At 32.9% G+C, this 17,627-nt stretch overlaps 2 protein-coding genes across 4 annotated transcripts; one reads left to right on the top strand and one right to left on the bottom strand.

Annotated features, from left to right (window-relative positions):
• Window positions 1-735: 735 nt before the first annotated feature.
• Window positions 736-3,735, bottom strand: glna-2 (the record flags this gene model as incomplete). 3 transcript variants are annotated; one of them, NM_063274.4, is made up of 10 exons in its annotated part: window positions 736-1,067; window positions 1,214-1,591; window positions 1,642-1,773; window positions 1,817-2,032; window positions 2,092-2,324; window positions 2,453-2,615; window positions 2,798-3,008; window positions 3,053-3,201; window positions 3,248-3,423; window positions 3,626-3,695. In NM_063274.4, 10 exons carry the CDS (start codon window positions 3,684-3,686, stop codon window positions 969-971), a joined length of 1,818 nt encoding a protein of 605 aa, NP_495675.1. The 3 variants fall into 3 exon arrangements, with proteins under 3 accessions (NP_495675.1, NP_001380189.1, NP_001305214.1); NM_001393130.1 differs by having other exon boundaries at window positions 969-1,067; window positions 3,626-3,735; NM_001318285.3 differs by lacking the exons at window positions 1,817-2,032; window positions 2,092-2,324; window positions 2,453-2,615; ... (2 more) ...; window positions 3,248-3,423; window positions 3,626-3,695 and having other exon boundaries at window positions 969-1,067; window positions 1,642-1,737.
• Window positions 3,736-8,111: 4,376 nt separating this feature from the next.
• pgp-11 (P-GlycoProtein related) lies at window positions 8,112-16,789 on the top strand. Its single transcript, NM_001377827.2, has 17 exons — window positions 8,112-8,167; window positions 11,906-12,080; window positions 12,128-12,262; window positions 12,311-12,540; window positions 12,588-12,759; window positions 12,826-12,948; window positions 12,996-13,114; window positions 13,223-13,508; window positions 13,555-14,028; window positions 14,084-14,578; window positions 14,625-14,717; window positions 14,764-14,925; window positions 15,023-15,337; window positions 15,388-15,861; window positions 15,910-16,110; window positions 16,272-16,507; window positions 16,556-16,789. Exons 2-17 carry the CDS (start codon window positions 11,979-11,981, stop codon window positions 16,662-16,664), a joined length of 3,726 nt encoding a protein of 1,241 aa, NP_001364583.1. The 5' UTR covers window positions 8,112-8,167; window positions 11,906-11,978; the 3' UTR covers window positions 16,665-16,789.
• The last annotated feature ends 838 nt before the right edge of the window (window positions 16,790-17,627 follow it).

The raw sequence follows: 17,627 nt of genomic DNA, 5'->3' as shown, positions 1-17,627 counted from the left end.
TGATAAAATTCAATAAAAATAGACGAAACATTCTAACGAATCAAAGAACGAACGAAGTGGAGTAAAACACAAACAAATAGTTGAGGAGGCAAAACGAGATGGGTCATGTGAACGAAAAGTGGGCGATTTTAAAAGACCGATGTGTGATTTTGTGCAAAATATTTGTCTTATCTAGGTGCATAGAGTACCAACGTTTCTACTGACTAAAACGGCTAAATAACAGCACAGCAACTTTTTTTGCTTTATAAAATTCCACAAAATCAGCTTTTTTCAGTTTTGCCGGAACAAGTTGAAGTAAACAATTGTAAATTGAAACACAAATTGTGGAAATAAAAATTGTTTGATCTGTCTATAGGAAAATTGGGTCAGAAAAAAAAGTTGAAAACAATTTTTAACTGAAACTTTCGTCATGTACTTTGTCAAAATTGTTTAGAATGAAAATAACAAATTAGAAAAGATCACGAAACACTATAAAACAAAGATAAGATAAAAGACTACTCGGCATTCAGAGGCAACTTCCTGCCATAGTGGCACTAAATAAGTTGCCAAAGTGTGGCAGGAAGTTGCCTCTGAATGCCGAGTAGTAAAAATTAAAATGCGTACTTTATAAGAGCATACATTTTATCAATTGTTTTCTTTTTAAGCCGAAATAGCTTGGCATATTTTAGTTCTGAAATTTCATTCATCACATCAAAACACACATTTCAAAAATTCAGGAACAATAACAAATCTCGATCATTGTTTGAAATATTTTATTATATAGGGTAGAAATTGTTTAGAACTATGTGAAAAAAACAAATCAAACGATAGAAAGATCTTAATTTACGTTGTTTGATTTTTGGAGGTCAAACGTATCACTCAATATGTTCACAACCATATGATGTTTTTAGAGGGGAAAAGAGAGAAGAGAAACTAACAACGTCATATTCATTGATTTATGCAAAAGTTATGGAACTATTCAAAAATAACTAATCAATTGTAAAAGAAGGCTTCTCTGGAAAACCATCATCATCAATCTCATCGTCTGTATCCAATGAAGAAACTGAATCTTTTCTGTGTTGCTCTGGCTGAAATAATTATTTGTATTACACAGCTCAACAATAGTGCGAGAAATAGTTTTTTTGAAGTCACTATCGTCTTTGGAAACATTGATAGAGTTCAGCCAAAAAGCGGACAGTTATGTATTCTTTCACGTTGTTTCTTCTAAACATACCCGTTTCATTGCTTTTTCTAAAAATCTAGAAACATGGTCATGTTTAAAGAATTTAGCTTCATCCAACGGAGTCCGTCCCCAACGATCTTTCTTATCCACATCAACCTTTGCCACATTAACCAGGAATTTGATCATTGTCTCATATCCTTCAGTAGCTGCAATATGCAAGACTGTTCTATCATCGTGATCAGAGGTATTCAAATCTTCTCCTTGCATATACAATCTTCTCATTGTTGGGAGATCCCCAGCTCTTGCCACGTGGAAAACAGGGATTAATCGATCACGCTCTCGAATGTCTCTTCTTCTTGGATCACTTTTAATATTGGAGTTATGAACAAGACAGTCATAATTGTGAAAGTTGAAAGTGGAAACCAGTTTCTAAAATGTTAAATTTTTACTTTATACTATTATGGAACACAATAGCAAACCTTGCAGAATGCAACACCTCTACAACTGTTACCAAGTGAATCCAGTGGTGGGGAAAATAGACAAATACCCATTACATTAGGCACCACCACTATCATTGCACCAGATACTCCTGATTTAGCTGGCAACCCGACCTGAAAATATATTTTACATACTTCCATCAAAAAGACGGCTTACATTAAATGAAAATTGTCCAGATGCATCGTACATTCCACATGAATACATTAATGATAAAACATCACGACATGGATTTGGATCTACGCATGTCTCATTAGTGATTGGACACACTCCACCATTTGCAAGAGTTGAAGCCATTACTGCAAGTGATTCACAAGTCACTTCAACTGAACACAATTGGAAGTAGAAATCGAGTGCATCTGTTAGAGATTCTGTCTGAAAATTAGAGAGACATTTCAGAAGTTTCGTGACAGTTGTGCATGAAAAATGTTTACCTCTTTGGGAAAACATCTGTTCTCTTTCATGAAATATGACAACGCGTAATTTCTGTCAGCAGTTGCTCTTTCAGACAAAAATGTGGCATTGTTGAACCCAATGAATTCATTTCCAGCAATCTTTCTGTACTGATTAAGCACAAAATCAAACCGATCCGCCATATTGGTTTTGCTTTTTATCAATGAAGTGATCACAATTGCTCCAGAATTTACCATAGGGTTGTGTGGTTTGTCTAAAATTCCGACTATCGTAATCTCAATGCTCGGCTGTATTCACATTGTTAATGAGGAACTGTGTGTAAAAAGAAATAGTACTCAAAAACTCAATAACTAATAATATTTCAAATCCATGTTAACTAACTTGTTGAATCCAGACATATTTCATTGAATAGTCTTCCACTTGGCTCCTGCCCAACATAAGAATGAACTACATCTGCACCAAGATCAGATGCAACAATTGCATAATTAAATGCTTTTGATACAGATTGCACACAGAAAGGATGCTTCACATCTCCAAATGATGCCTACAAAAAACCATTGTTCTTTGCCACGCTTTTGATAGTAAGAAACAAGTTTTTTGTTAATAAAACTAGAAGTCTATATTTTTGATCGGGAAACAACCTCGTCATAAAAAGTGTCTCTTTAACAAAAAGGCAAAGTTTAAATTTTTATCAGCGGTTCATTAAGACCAACAAAATGAACAAACCCTTTGACCATCAACAGTGCACAATGAAACAGCCCAAAGATTAGGAGATTGTCTTGCCAATTGTGGAATGTATGTGGCAACTTGCCCTTCTCGAATCTCTTTACATTCATTGAATAAAGTACGTATTTGATCAACAAAAGTGACCCAATTTGGAATAACCATATCAGTTTGAAGAGCTCGTGATACAATATCAATACTTGGAGCTATGCATCTGAATTGTGCATTTTTTGGAAATGAACTATACAATTAACAAACTCTTTGAATTGCTCTTTGGTGAGTTTCCAATGTTTTTGTTCGGTTGCCTCTGAGCATTTTTCTTCTGCAATTTTCTCGAAATCTTTTATTTTTTCCATCATTGGTACAAGTCGTGGATCATCATCTCTAAGACCCAATTGACGAAGAACCTTAACATAACACGGTTAAAGATTATTGTGCAAAGGCATCACTAACTGTCAGTAACTTTCCAATTGAAGCTTCATTCTTGTTTGGAATTTTGAATAATTCGAAAATCATGTCCTCACTTCCCTCATTTTCATCCCTTTCGTATGGATTCGAGATTCCACGTAAAGTATTCTTTAGTGACATTTTTGACATTCGAGATCCGATCATCTCATGGAGACTTTCCACTGGAAATATTGGGAAATTTAAGCTAAAAAGTTAGTAATAGGTCGATTCTGCTAGGAAAAATACCATGTGATTGTTAAAACCGTCTTCATAAATTAAATTAATTTTTGAACGATGACTGAAACAGTAACTTTGACTAACTTTCAAATGTCAATTGTAGCAGTTTGAGAAATTAAATTACTAATCTAACTCTATCAAACTTACAAGTTCGCTCTGAAGGTATCCGATACATGACACTTTTTTGAGTTGTGGGCTTGGAAGTCATCGAACACGTCTGCAAATTCTGAGAACGTTCAAGTTCTATCAATAATTCGGACAAAGATTAAAAGAAAAATAGAAAAATATCTTGTGAAGACGACGAAATGATAGCGGAAAATGTTTTGTCTACCTCAATGCAAAAAAAGTCGTACGAAATGCATAAAATAGGTAAGATACAATGTTTGGTCGGTCTTTATGGTTCCTCTTAACAGGTGTGTAAAACGGTAAAAAATGTTTTTGTGATTGTGTTTTTCTGTATCTTTTTTATATCAAAAAATTTAGACATTGACTATTAAAACAACCTGAAATAATTTTTAAAAAATTGTGAACGAATCAATATTGATGTGTTTATAGAAAAAATTGAAACAACTAAAGAAGAACCCGAAAATTGAACGAAGGTTTTAATGGTTTTTTACACAATAAAAAGAAAACGTTATCAAAAAGAAGTCGGCATATGATTGATCTCCGATGCTGCTAGACATCTTCTTGATATTTAAAATCAATGAAGAGAAGTACGAATACAGTTCAATTTGTTGAAAGTTTAGCTGAAGATGTTACATATTGAAACTAAAACCCATAGAAGAAGTAGATAGCTCTTATTAAGAGCTTTTGAGCTCTGCAGGAAGTGAATTAAAGCAATTTGAGGTAAACTCCTTTATTGCTAGTCATTTTGGAAGAAATTTATATAGACATGCTCTGACATTTTTATAATATCATTCTTGAAGATTTTTCAGATTTATAAGTTTCTTATGAGAAATATTCGGTTTTTTTTTAATTTTAAAAAGTAACTCTCTGCATTCCAAAAAAATGAAACTGTTATGAGACTGTGACTGAACTTTTCGAAAACTTTGACATGCGGCTAGTTTTTTCATTTCTTGGTTTTGAAATGCTTGGTATGATGTCAAAAAACGGAAGTTGCTTTTCTCTGGTGTCCCTTTTAATTTAATTTAATTCAAAGAAAAACAGACTGGTATGAATTCATTTTTTTGTGCCTGTTTGCCAAATCTTTCTATCAACATAAATTCTGTGGTTTAGGTTGACACTTTCTTCATTAAAAACAGTTTTGTCAGTAGGCGCACTTTCTTTTAGGCGGAAAAATTCGTATGTCGCTTTAAATACAGAAACGTAAGCATTTTGGCGCCTATGTGGAAAGAAGGAATTCCGTTTGAAAATTGTTCATCCCATTTTCTCACTGCTTTTTGAAAATTGATAATCATATTGTAAAATAGTGATAACTTGATTTCTGAGGTTTAGTTCCCTACAAATTTTTTTTTCAGACAAATATTATTGCTTTCATATTGAAAAACGCGACCTTTCGACCACACATCTTACATATATTATTCTATTAACTCTTTTGTGACATCAATAATCGGTGCATTAATTTATAGTCTGAACCATGAGTACGTCATATATTACTTTGTGCTTCTAATTCCTCCTTTGCACAGAAAAATTCCAGCCAACACATTCCATAATTTGTAAAGAGACCATCACGTGAATCATCTTCATCCATTATCATCAACCATAACACACGCTCCCTCTTAATTAAATACATTTCTTCACATCGACTTTGTCTCATTTGATAAGACATTTAAACAGTGTTCAATGGGTTCAGAATGTTACCAAAAGAATTTTACGTCTCAAGCATACATTTGGAGCCCGAAATCGGAAGATCGTGACGTCTTTCTTCACTGTTCTCATTGACAGCTGCACTGGATCTGTGGTGTTACAGTAATATCATCAAAACCATTGAAAATCATTCACTTTGCTTCATAAACCAATTTTTTAAAAACTTTAATCAGAAGATTGTTCTATTTTTGTTATTACTTTGTCTTTACTATCACAATCAAACAACAACAAATAATGGTTTGATCATTTGATTTTCTATCTTATACTGTACAATATTACTCTTTTCACAACAAACATCAGTTGCACAATAAAACATTAAAAGTAATTTATTCTCTGTGAATCACATCTATCATCCGCAGTTAAAATCATTTAATATGTATTTTTATTATTTATTTCCAAATACCGTATATGAAGACCGGAGACCACGTGCTCGTTAAACCAAATAATAAGAAAACCACTGACTTGACAGTATCTAAAATCATTTCTCGCGAGTCTACATTCTGAAAAATATGTTTCTCATATTAAAGCATTTCCAAGATAGCTGTTGAAGGTTTTTAAACATTATGTCTGTTACGCCAAAAAACCTCCAAAGTTGCAATCGTTATTTTAGACTACTGTAGTTTGTCAAATTTCAGCAGTTAACTTTTATTGGTTAGAAACGCCTAAAATGTTTTTGCAAAATGAGCCGTTCTCTTTTTTGAAAATTTTTGTAGGTTAATTAATTATTAAGATTGCTCATTAATAAGAAATATCTAGTGCCAAGAATATCTAGAGCACTTACAAATGTTCCCTATTTATTTTGCTATATTTTTCATGAAAAGAAAGCAAGTCAGGTGTCCTCTTTATTGAGGGAGTACGCATTCGCTGGATGCTATTGGAGCTATAATACTTTCAGAAATTTATCAAAGATCTTCGGAATTGTTATCTTCTTATTGCATTTTTAAATTTTTAAAAACTTTTTTTTCTAATCATACAAAATTTAACACTTCTTTATTTTTCACATTTTTAACGACTCTGACTTGCCGTTCTACCTTGTTTTTCGAACTTCCCAAATGGTTGAAAATTGAAAAAAAACGGAACTAATTTTAAACTGGATTATCGACAACTGTGAAAGTTCACACAATAGTCAAAATATGAAAATAGAGCAACTCGAAAAATAAGGGTTTGTAAGTCAAAGTATCAAGTGAATAAGAGACTTTGTTGCAATTTTACCGTATATGATCTGTCATTGTTGTCCACACTTTATTGCTTCACGATGTATTCGAGTTAGGTTCTGATTTTTTTAAAAATTTATTAAGAACTGTTAATTGATAAATATAATAGGGTAGTTAAAGGTTGGGTAGCTTGCACAAAATTGCTTTTAGAAAACTTTGTTGTGGTCTATTTTCAAATGTATGAGTCGCAAAAACTTAGTGGTCGCCACTTTTGACTGTACGTGAAAAATTGAAAACTTTTACTACGATATCCGGGCATTTAAAAATTAAAAATTTTTCCCTGTTTCAAATAATTAATTATATAATTGAATATCAGCTATAAATTGCTATAGTAATCTAATACTCAAACAACATATTTCAAAGAATTCGATTTTATTTTACAGTTATTTGGGGAAATTGATTGTAAAACGAGGATACTGTAAATTGGAAACGATTTGTGAATAACCTTTGTGAATAATATAGAAAATTTGTGAATAATATTTGATTTGTGAATAATATAGAAAACCTTTGTGAATAACCTCTGAATTACCGACGCCATTCTGAAGAAGTTCAATATGATAACAAACTGTTTTACAATGGTAATTTGATCTTTTGATATATCAGTTTTTATCTGTCAATTAGTGTTCTCCTTTGTTATTCTCTAACATCAAAAATGTGTTCGATATGATGCAATTCATCGTTGATCTATCTGTAATTTATTTGTTTTTATTGAAATCAAGAAAGATACGATTAAGGAAGTGTCTGGGATGTTAAATTTCATTTTTAATGAAAATATAAACAGATATTTTCTATAGAATTTGTCACAATTTTCATCATTTTTTGGTCTCATTTTTGCAATCTTTTATTTGAGTCATTCTCATCGTGCCGCCAGCAATTGTAAAATTTATTCACGTGCGTATTTTATGATAAGAGGGAATGTCGAAGAAATAAATGACCGATTCATGGAAGTTCAATAGTTGAGTGGAGAACTAATTGAAACAGTTTAAATATTAACTAACATCAGAAATTAGAAGACACGTGTTGTACATTCTCATTGGGCACATTTGAGACCACGGAATGTGTATTGAGTCTGTAGTTTACGTTCAATTATTAGGAGTATAATCTTTAGAAAGAATGCCGAAAAACTGATAAACTTATTAAAATTTATTAATAAGCAGAACCTACTCGGTTTTTACCGAGGAAGCACGGAACTGGAAATGATGGTCATAAGGATTTAGACAATCAGAAAGAAAGAGTAAGAAAAAAGCATGCAAGCGTCCATAGCGCTTCTGTAGATGTGCTTGGTTTTGATAAAATCCCTGGATTTAGAATATCGACATTGATCATAAGAATTATTTAGAATAATTTGAAATTTAGAAAAAAAATGAAACAACGAATCAAATTATCGAACAGCACTTTCCGTGACTCCTGACTTGTGATCTATGTTTCCATAAAGGTGTAAGAGTAATATGCTAAAATGACTATTTGAAATGCAAATCATTACTGTCACCTTTGATCTTCATAAACCTTCATAAAATATCTTCATAAACCTTCATAAAATATCTTCATAAACCTGAAAAAAGTACTTCGAGAGAAAAAAAATCATATTCACATTTCAGACTGCTTCCAATTCAGTTTTTGATGGACAACACCGAAACACTCTGAAAATGTGAGTATTTTAATTAGCATAAAAATCTATGTTGCCAAATATTTTATTTATCCGTTTTTTGTTTTTATCAGTTTACTTTTTGAGCTTCTAACTTTTCTACTATAAACTTTCATTTTGTGACGCAATTTCTTGTTCTGCCCAAAAACCGCAAACACATAGATCAAAAGCACAATAGGACCATACTGTTATCTCTAAACACCTTCCTCTGCAGCTAGTTTGTGCATGCATTGAATAACTCCAGGAATTCCGAGATACGCTGTGGTCTGAACTGAACGCGTGAAAGGTGGTTGATGTGACACGTGAATTTTTCTGTGAAGCACCACACCATAATCGGAGACTTTTCAATGGCGTCAGAGCGGATTTAATAACGTTCGTTGTAACCACAAACATTGTAATGATACAAAGTCGAATTATCACGAACTTTTATGTATTGGTCGCCAAGTACCCTGGTTTTAAATTGCAATCAGAACGTCCACACCTAGTTCAACCTCTGGAATTTGTAACAGTACGTGACTTTGAAAGCTTGAACTTACGACGGTTATTTTGTACAGGACCCACGTATTGCTTCTGTTTTCAGCAGGGAAGCAAAAAAAATTGGGATTTAAGAAATATGCCTATAGATGTCTCTAAGGATCCGAGGTAGCCCGACTTGTCCGCCTGCATTGGTAATTCCACCTGATCCACTTCAGGTTTTGAATAGATAATTGATAATATGCCAGAAAAACTCAATCATAAAAATAATCGTGTTAATTGAAAACCATTCAATCTTTTCTTAAAAAAGTTTCTTGGTTTCCTTGTCTGTAACCAAAAATAGAAAAGTACCTATACTTCCAATCACAGACAAATGAAAACTTTCACCCACACAGTTTTAGACATTGCCCGGAGAAACTTTGACACCTCGAATGGTCTTATTTTTGACTTTTTGATTTTTTGCTGATTTACCATTTCACTAACGTTGCACAGATCAGCAACTCTGCAGGTGTATCATGTGCTCAATCAGTTGTTGCCAAACTAACAAAAACTCAAATTCAGTGTGTATTTAAGAGAACATGCGTGCTCCTCCAAAAAAGCTTTTAAAATTATTTCCAACCTTTTTTCGAATGCATCAAAACTTAAATTTCACAATTATTCTTCCCTCCAGCCGATTTTCTGCAACATTATTAAGAAAATTGCATGTAAGTTCAAATAGTTCCTTCCGTGGTCGCAAACACATAGAAAACGACTAAAATATCAGACATGCTCTCACAATTGATAAGCCAACCTTTCTGGGAGTCGGAGCAACTGGTTTTTGAATTATTTAATAAACATTGCAGTTATGAATCAAACATCGAAATTAATGCATTTCTGTTTATTCTGCTGCCGTTCGTTCAAAACGGATATTGCAAACTGAATTCAAATATTCCAATTCAATCATATTTATTGATTTCATTGAAAAATTTTTTGATATATTTCCATAGGAAATGAAATTAGATTTTTAAAAAATATTTAGTTTAAAAGATTAAGCCATAAGGATTGTCACTAGTAAACTATTGTTAAACATCAACTATCAATTTTGAATCAATCTAAAGTCATCATTCATATCAGGAATGTCACAAAGTAACCATTTCCAAAGAATCAAAAAGAAACGAAATGTGAAGTTTCAAAAAAAAAAGTCGAAAGATGAAAAAATCATGAATTCTCCCTTTCCAGGAAATAAGTTGATTTTTCTTTGTTGCCAAGTTAAAATTTGAATAACTTATCAAAATATATTTTATGTTCGGAATTTCGAATATCCTGTATCCATCCTGTATCCATGATCTACTTTAACAATTTAAATCCTGGGTATTTTAAATTAGGTATTGGAGGCAACGGAAAAGGAGTCTAGGCTCGAGAGGCGTCCTTGTGAGACCTTTGAGTAGATCGAAAACTGCTAGATTATGAAACTATTCACAAATATTAAACCTACATTAACCAAGTTGGAGAATTTCAATAGATGCCATAGACGCAGTAGGGATATCAGAGTGTAATAAAAATTTGATTTAAAAAAACACAATTTTTTATAAATTTAGAATATTTCAAATCAAGCTGTCTGATTTTAGCACATATTTATATATCTTCCTTTCATTGATCGGGAACAACTTTTAATTGTGACACGTCAGATTGTATATCTTCTGTATAAATTTTCACGCATTATGTAGATATTCCAATAAAATTATATTTTATCAGTAAAACAGTAAATTCTCAATCTTTTGATTTCAAACCGTTAACCACTGACGTTGTATGACCAGAAAACAACCGTATACCAATAAACAGTTATGCAGCGACGGCGGTCATAAAATTTGCTTGTAACTGATGTATGGAAGAGGTTAAGCTAAATGTTGCAGTTGATATTTGGAACTGTCTATACATTTAAGCTGTTCATTACGTAGATTGTGTTCTAGTGCTTACACTCTATTCTGAAATATTTTGCTCTTAAAACTTTCACTCAAACAAAAATGTCATCAAAGACCCACAGTGATTTCGATCATTTGATCACAATTCATATTGTTCAGAACACATACGGGTCAGCTCTTTCCTTCGATAAAACTATCTGTGTTTCCTTGCATTTGATAAGAGGAACAGACATAAAAAGACAGAGAGTTAGAGAGACCACGCGCTTACGAGTCTGGCATTCCTTAATTAATTAGCTCCGCCTTTATTTGGAGCGACCCGCCTTTTTGGAAGAATGAGTACGGTATTTTGTGTATTTAACATAGTAAAGTTAGACTTGCAAATTTTCCATGTTTAGTTTTTTATCACTTACAAACAAATACATTATCTCAAACGTTTGGAATCTGAAGACCTTGATTTGGTAAAATCTTTTTCTTTAAATAATAATTTCAAAAAGGTTCCTTCATACTTTCATAAGCGAGTTTTTATTGTTTTAAGAAAGTGCAAGAAAGTGCAGTTAACCTAAACTATTCCAAGAAATAAATAAAAATTTAAATAATTCAACCTTTAGTGGTATTAAATTCGGACTTTTGGTTTGAAAAACTAGTTCATCTAATTTGTTTGAAACATTTAATGTTTGATGACTACATCAACAATTTCCCATTACAGTTTGCAATTGATCCCACTGATACTTTTAACACGATTATAAAACCTCTTACTTTTGTAGAAACTCAAAAACTAAACTGATGAATCATTTTGAAACACCTCCAATTTTTGTGCAGTTGCCGAGTTCAATAAAATTTTTATTTACTTTTTGATTATTGACAAAAAGCGAAAGATTTCACGCAAAACTGGGATCACAGACCAATTATGTAAATACTCAATGTTTGAAATACCCAATTTCATAATTAATCTGAAAACAATCAGTCGTTATTGTTTGCTTTGAAAGTTCAATTGAATAGCCTTTTGTCGTATGAATCAAAAAGTTTTTAAAGTTTGTTTTGTGATGATTTATTTCTTTTGGTTTTCTAAGTTCAAAATCTTTTGATTCATTTGTTTTTTTCCAAAAGAAAAGTATCAACAAATTTTGGCAACCGAATGATTGTTCACAGATTTCATTCAATGCATCATTGTTGTTAAATCACAATACAAACATTTTGTGACGTGACCAAAAAATCTTGAATATCTTCTATGCTAAAACCAACTTATACTTTTATTCAATAATTTACTAGTTTTGACAAATGGATCCAAGTTTTCGGCTCTTTTCAATGCATGTTTTTTGTTAATCCAATAAACTGTTCAAAATGTGAAAAATAAAAAATCTTTCAGTTCGTCCAAAATTTCGCTTCCACGGTATTTTGTACATTCTGAGCTTCTTGCTTCTCGAGAATATTGAAGGATAATGAAATGGATTAAAAAGTTGTGTAGGCCAGTGTCGGCGTTCGGAGATGAAAGTAAAGTATCGGACGTGACTCCGAGTATACGTCAATCACTAAATCTTATGGCAAGAAACGGTTTGAAACTAGATTTCATTAAATAGATTAATTTCAGATAAATTTCGCAAAAAAATCAGATCTTATATTCATAATAACAGCTTTAATTTGTGCATTATTGGGTGGAACTATTCAACCAGTAGTTCTACTAATTGGTGGATGGATTACTGATTTATATTTAACCAATGGAAATGTATGTGATTTTGGGAACAATTTTATATTCTCAATTCAAAATTTTCAGACAGCAGGGAATGATGAGTTCCTGTATTCCGTATTAACACTCATTTACGCAGGACTAGGATTTGGAGTCATAATATTAGTTCTTGCATTAATTCAAGGAGTTTGTATTCAAAGAGGAACAAGTAGAATACTTGATTCAATTCGAAAAGAGTTCTTGGGAGCAGTATTACGACAAGATGCAAACTGGCTTGATAAACATTCATCAGGGAGTATCACGTGCCAACTGAATGAGTTTGTAGTACTCTCTATCATACAAGTCATGAAACTATATAGTTCAGAAACATTGAAGTAATTTCTGATGGACTTGGAAACAAATGTTGTATGCTTGTCCGTGGATTTGCCATGTTCACTTCTTCAATTATTGCATGTGCCTTTATTAATTGGCAGCTCACTTTTATCACATTCACAATGGGACCAGTTTCAGCTTTTGTATTACATCTTCTCACTAAGGTAATTTTCTATAATACGATTCACAGCTGCAATTTCGTAGTTTCCGATAAGTCATTAAGTTTCCAGGTAAATGAAGTATCAAACGAAGAACTCATGTCACTTTCGGCACAGTCGCATGCAATAATCGAAGAATCAATTCTCAATGTGAGAACAGTTCAGTCTTGCAATGGACAAAACTTCATGATTACGGTATTTGAAAAATTATTTATATTCTGAAAAATAAAAAGAACATTTAGAAATTGAATCAAGTAAACGAGAAAATCAAGAAATTCTACAACAAAAGTACTTTCTGGGCTGGATTCTTTGACGGTCTTGCACTGTTCGTCATTTATTTCATAACTGGAATATCTCTTTTGTAAGTACATTAAAGTTTGGAAAACCCACAAAAATTTCGCTTTTGAAAGCATAATTGTCAAAAAACTAGAATTTTTCAAACGTTTTATCATACATTTTTATATTCTAGCTTTGGTTGTCGTCTTTATTTCAATCAAGAAATTGGCAAGGCTGGAGATGTTATCTTAATCGTCAATACAATATGTGTTACTGGATACTTCTTGGGACTTCTTGGGCCTCATATGTCATCTTTGCAACAAGCTGCTACATCATTTTTATTATTGTATAAAACTATTGAGTCAGCTCCGAAATCTGAAGGGAAAGAAGGAGAAATTAAAATATCGTCCACCCGTGGAAACATCGAGTTTAGAGATGTCAGATTCAAATATTTTACTAGAGATAATGAGGTTCTTCAAGTAAGCTTAAATGTTTATTGAACTTTATTTCTTAAATTTTCCACAGGGTCTTTCACTTCAAGTTCTTCCTGGTCAAACTGTAGCTCTTGTTGGAACAAGTGGTTGTGGAAAGAGCACTTCCATCGGATTATTAACTAAACTTTACCGAGCAAGTGAAGGAGAAATTCTAATTGATGGAAAGAACATTGATATGCTTGACGCAAAAAGTTTGCGGCAACAAATTGGAATTGTTCAACAGGAACCAAAATTGTTTGATGGAACTATAATGGAAAATATCAAATTGGGAAGAAATGTCGATGAGGAAACAATTAAAACTGCTGCTGATATTGCTAACGCCTCAAGTTTCATTGAAAAACTGGAAAATGGATATGAGACCCGTCTAGGTCCAGGAGGAGTACAATTATCAGGTGGTCAAAAACAAAGAATTTGCATTGCGAGAGCTCTGGTAACTTCTCCTTCAATACTTCTTTTGGATGAAGCTACAAGTGCTCTTGATTCACACAATGAGCATATTGTTAACGTGAGTTTTTCACAGCTGAGAATTTTGCCTTTTATCCCAAATTAGTAATTTTCAGAAAGCACTAACAAAAGCATCTGAAGGACGAACCACCATTATAATTGCACATCGATTGAGCAGTCTGAAAAGTGTGGATCGAATTTACGTGTTAGATCAAGGTAAAACAAAAGAAATTGGAACTCACGATGAACTCATATTACTTGGTGGAATCTATGCACGATTGGCAAAAAGCCAAGAAGTTGAACAAAGCTCGAAGAAAGATTGGGAAAGAGAAGAATTGAGAAGAGCTGAAAAAATGAAGAAAAAAGGACGAACAGTAGAGATAATTGAACCGAATTCGACGATTCTACAAGAACACGAACACAATTTTGTGGGATCTGTAATCACAGAAAATGAAGAACAGAAAATTTCATTCAGTGGAATTTCAAAACTTTTCAATTATCTTCCTAAACATCGGAAAACGTTGATTCTAATAATTGCCCTCCTGATTCCTCGAGCTATTGAACTTTGTTCGTATGGTATCGGAATGTCATTTGCATTCAAAACTTTGCAGGTAATTTTTTTCATATATTAAATTAGTTGAAATATAACTTTTATAGAGAAGTAAAGACGATTACATGACATGGAACTATATAACATTAGCACAACAAACGCTAGCCGGTATAACGTTTTGGATTTTGCACACTTCTTTGGTATATATGATTTCAGAAAATGAAAATTTCATACAATTAATTTCAGATGTACTTATGTGGATGGCTGGCGAATGAAGTGATGAACGAAGTAAAACAAGAAATGCTCAGTGAAGTTCTGAACAAGCCAATTCCATATTTTGATAATCCAGAAACATCTCCATCTGCTTGTGTATCAAGAATTATATCACATGCACATAATTGTTATGCAGTGAGTTTATATTTGAAAATAGTTTGTATTTGTATTTGATTTGTATTTGAAATTTGTATTTTGTAATTTGTATTTGAAAATAATACAAAATTTTTAGTGCCTGGACCACCGCGCAATTCGATTTGTCTGGTTCATTGCTGGAACAATATTTTCTCTGCTTCTTGCTTTTCCATTTGTTTGGGAACTTGGTGTTCTTGGTCTTGGAATTACAATTCTTCTCACAATTTTCTCTCTTCACTTTGTAAGTGTGGCTCACAGAGCTCACAGTGAAAAATCTGTAATGGACAAAAGTGGGGAATTTGCCGTGGAGATTGTCGAACACATCAGAGCTATTAAATTGTTGGCCGTTGAAGGATACTTTGAAAATAAGTTTTCGGAATATTTGAAAACATCCGAAATTTATGAGAATAAAGTGGGTTTCTGGTTTAGTATATGGCACTGTACTAAATGAAATTATTTCAGATTGGATTTGTTTCATCTTTGAATTTTGCAATTACTCAATCATATGTGTTTGCATGTGACATGCTCTTATTCTTCGTTGGAACATTACTGATATATCACGGACGTTATTCACCTGACAAAGTTTTCCTTGCATTCAACGGGGCTCAGATGTCTGCTTGGGGAGTTATGTACTTCTCTCCGTGGTTCCCTGAAATTGTACGAGGATCAGCATCTGCTAACCAGATATTTTCATTTTTCGATAAAAATCGGACAAATAGTACTAGTGGATTATCAAAACCAGAAATAAATGGAAAAGTCGAAGTATCAGATGTCACGTTTGCGTATCCATCAACACCACATCGAAATGTTTGTGAAGGATTTTCACTCAATATTCCAAAGGGTCATTCAATTGCATTAGTTGGAGCTTCTGGATGCGGAAAGAGCACAATTATTTCAATGCTTGAAAGATTCTATAGTGCCAAAGCTGGAAGAATTGTAAAGAGTTTGAAATGATTTACAAATAATTTACTACAACTATTTCAGAGTGTCGATGACAACGATATTGACGGAATTGATGTGAATCATCTTCGAAATAATATTTCTGTTGTTGGACAAGAACCTGTACTCTTCAATGCAACAATTCGAGAAAATATCACAATTGGAATAGATGAAGTATCAGTTGAAGAGGTTCAAAAAGCATGTAAAGCTGCAAATGCTGCTGGTTTTATTGAAAGTTTCCCATTGGTAAGTTGCTGTTTTATTTATTTTTTTAATATATGAACTCATATTGATGAAATTAAATATGATTTGCTTTACAAAGATATTAGGGAGCACAAAGTGATAAGCACTGTATTAGAAAAATGACCAGTAGCTTCAATTATAATTAAAATTGGTTCATTTTTTAGGGTTACGATACAATAGTTGGTGAAGGAGGAGCTTCTTTATCTGGTGGACAAAAACAACGAATAGCCATTGCTAGAGCAATTATTCGAAAACCAAAAATATTACTTTTGGACGAAGCAACAAGTGCTCTTGATACTCAATCAGAAGAAATTGTACAAAAAGCACTTCGATCGGCAACAACTGGAAGAACAAGTATAATAGTAGCACATCGACTGAGTACTGTTCAACACTGTGATACGTAAGTAGAAAATATGATAATTCAATACAACAGTTGTTTATTTTCCAGAATCTATTATATATCTCGAGGAGCGGTTGCAGAATATGGTACACATGCTGAACTAGTGGCAATGGATAGTAAATACGCACGATTAGTGGCTGCTCAAAGTTTAAGCTGAGGTCGTATCTAATATTTTTTGTATGTATATTCATTTTAGTCGGGTTATTATTGTTAATAATTGATGAACTGTAGTAAAGTCCGTTTAGACTTTCACTTATTGCTAATAAATTTGTTTTTACTGTGCAACGTTCACACAGCCTTACATGATATTATCATTAACTTTTCTTACATTTTGAGGGGTTTACATCTTCGAGGCGTCCTCCAGCTTTTCCTCTTTCCGTTTTCGATGCGGCTGAGAAGAACATCGATGCTTCTCGACGGGGTGGGACATCTTTTTGTGAAATGTTTTTGAGCTAAACAAACTGATACAAATAATTGGTATACTTTTCAAAATAAACCAACTTTTGGAAACAATCTGAAAACTTGTATTAGCCAATTTGAAAATCTCCGAATTCCCGAGGTATGAAAACAGAAATTCTGCCGTTTCTCCTATTACAACAGCGTGCGGCTGTCTCTACAGTGGCCTCTCATGCACAACTACGGACCACGGTCTGTAAAAGGGTGCCTCTGGTCAAGACCAAAATATTCTGTGTCAACAACTTTTACCATTTTTTAGAATGTTTTCAAAACTATCAAAAGCCGCCAGAAAACTTATGAAGTTTTGAACTACTTTTAAATTATTACAGAAACTGAGGAGAGTTTTCAGGAATTTAAAACAACTTTAAAAACGTTCGAAACATTTATAAGATTTGAAAAAAAACGTTACGAAAATTACTAGGAACATGTTCCCGAATTTTCGAATTTTGAAAGAAATCCTTTTTGATTAATATTTTTAGGCATATTTTATTTGTCAGACGTGTTTGACTGGTGGTACCTATATTATTAAAAATTTCTTTTCGAATTTTATCTTATACTTTGGAATATTTTATATGTCAGAGAAGCAAAAAAGTTCTAGGGAGGTGCCATCGGCCTGGAAAGAAAGTAGGATTCTAGCAGGTGAGTCTATGGAAAGACATAGACA

Source organism: Caenorhabditis elegans, chromosome II, assembly GCF_000002985.6.
Source record: "Caenorhabditis elegans chromosome II".
NCBI classification, from domain to species: domain Eukaryota; kingdom Metazoa; phylum Nematoda; class Chromadorea; order Rhabditida; family Rhabditidae; genus Caenorhabditis; species Caenorhabditis elegans.
This window is presented reverse-complemented; position numbering and strand designations above follow the sequence as displayed.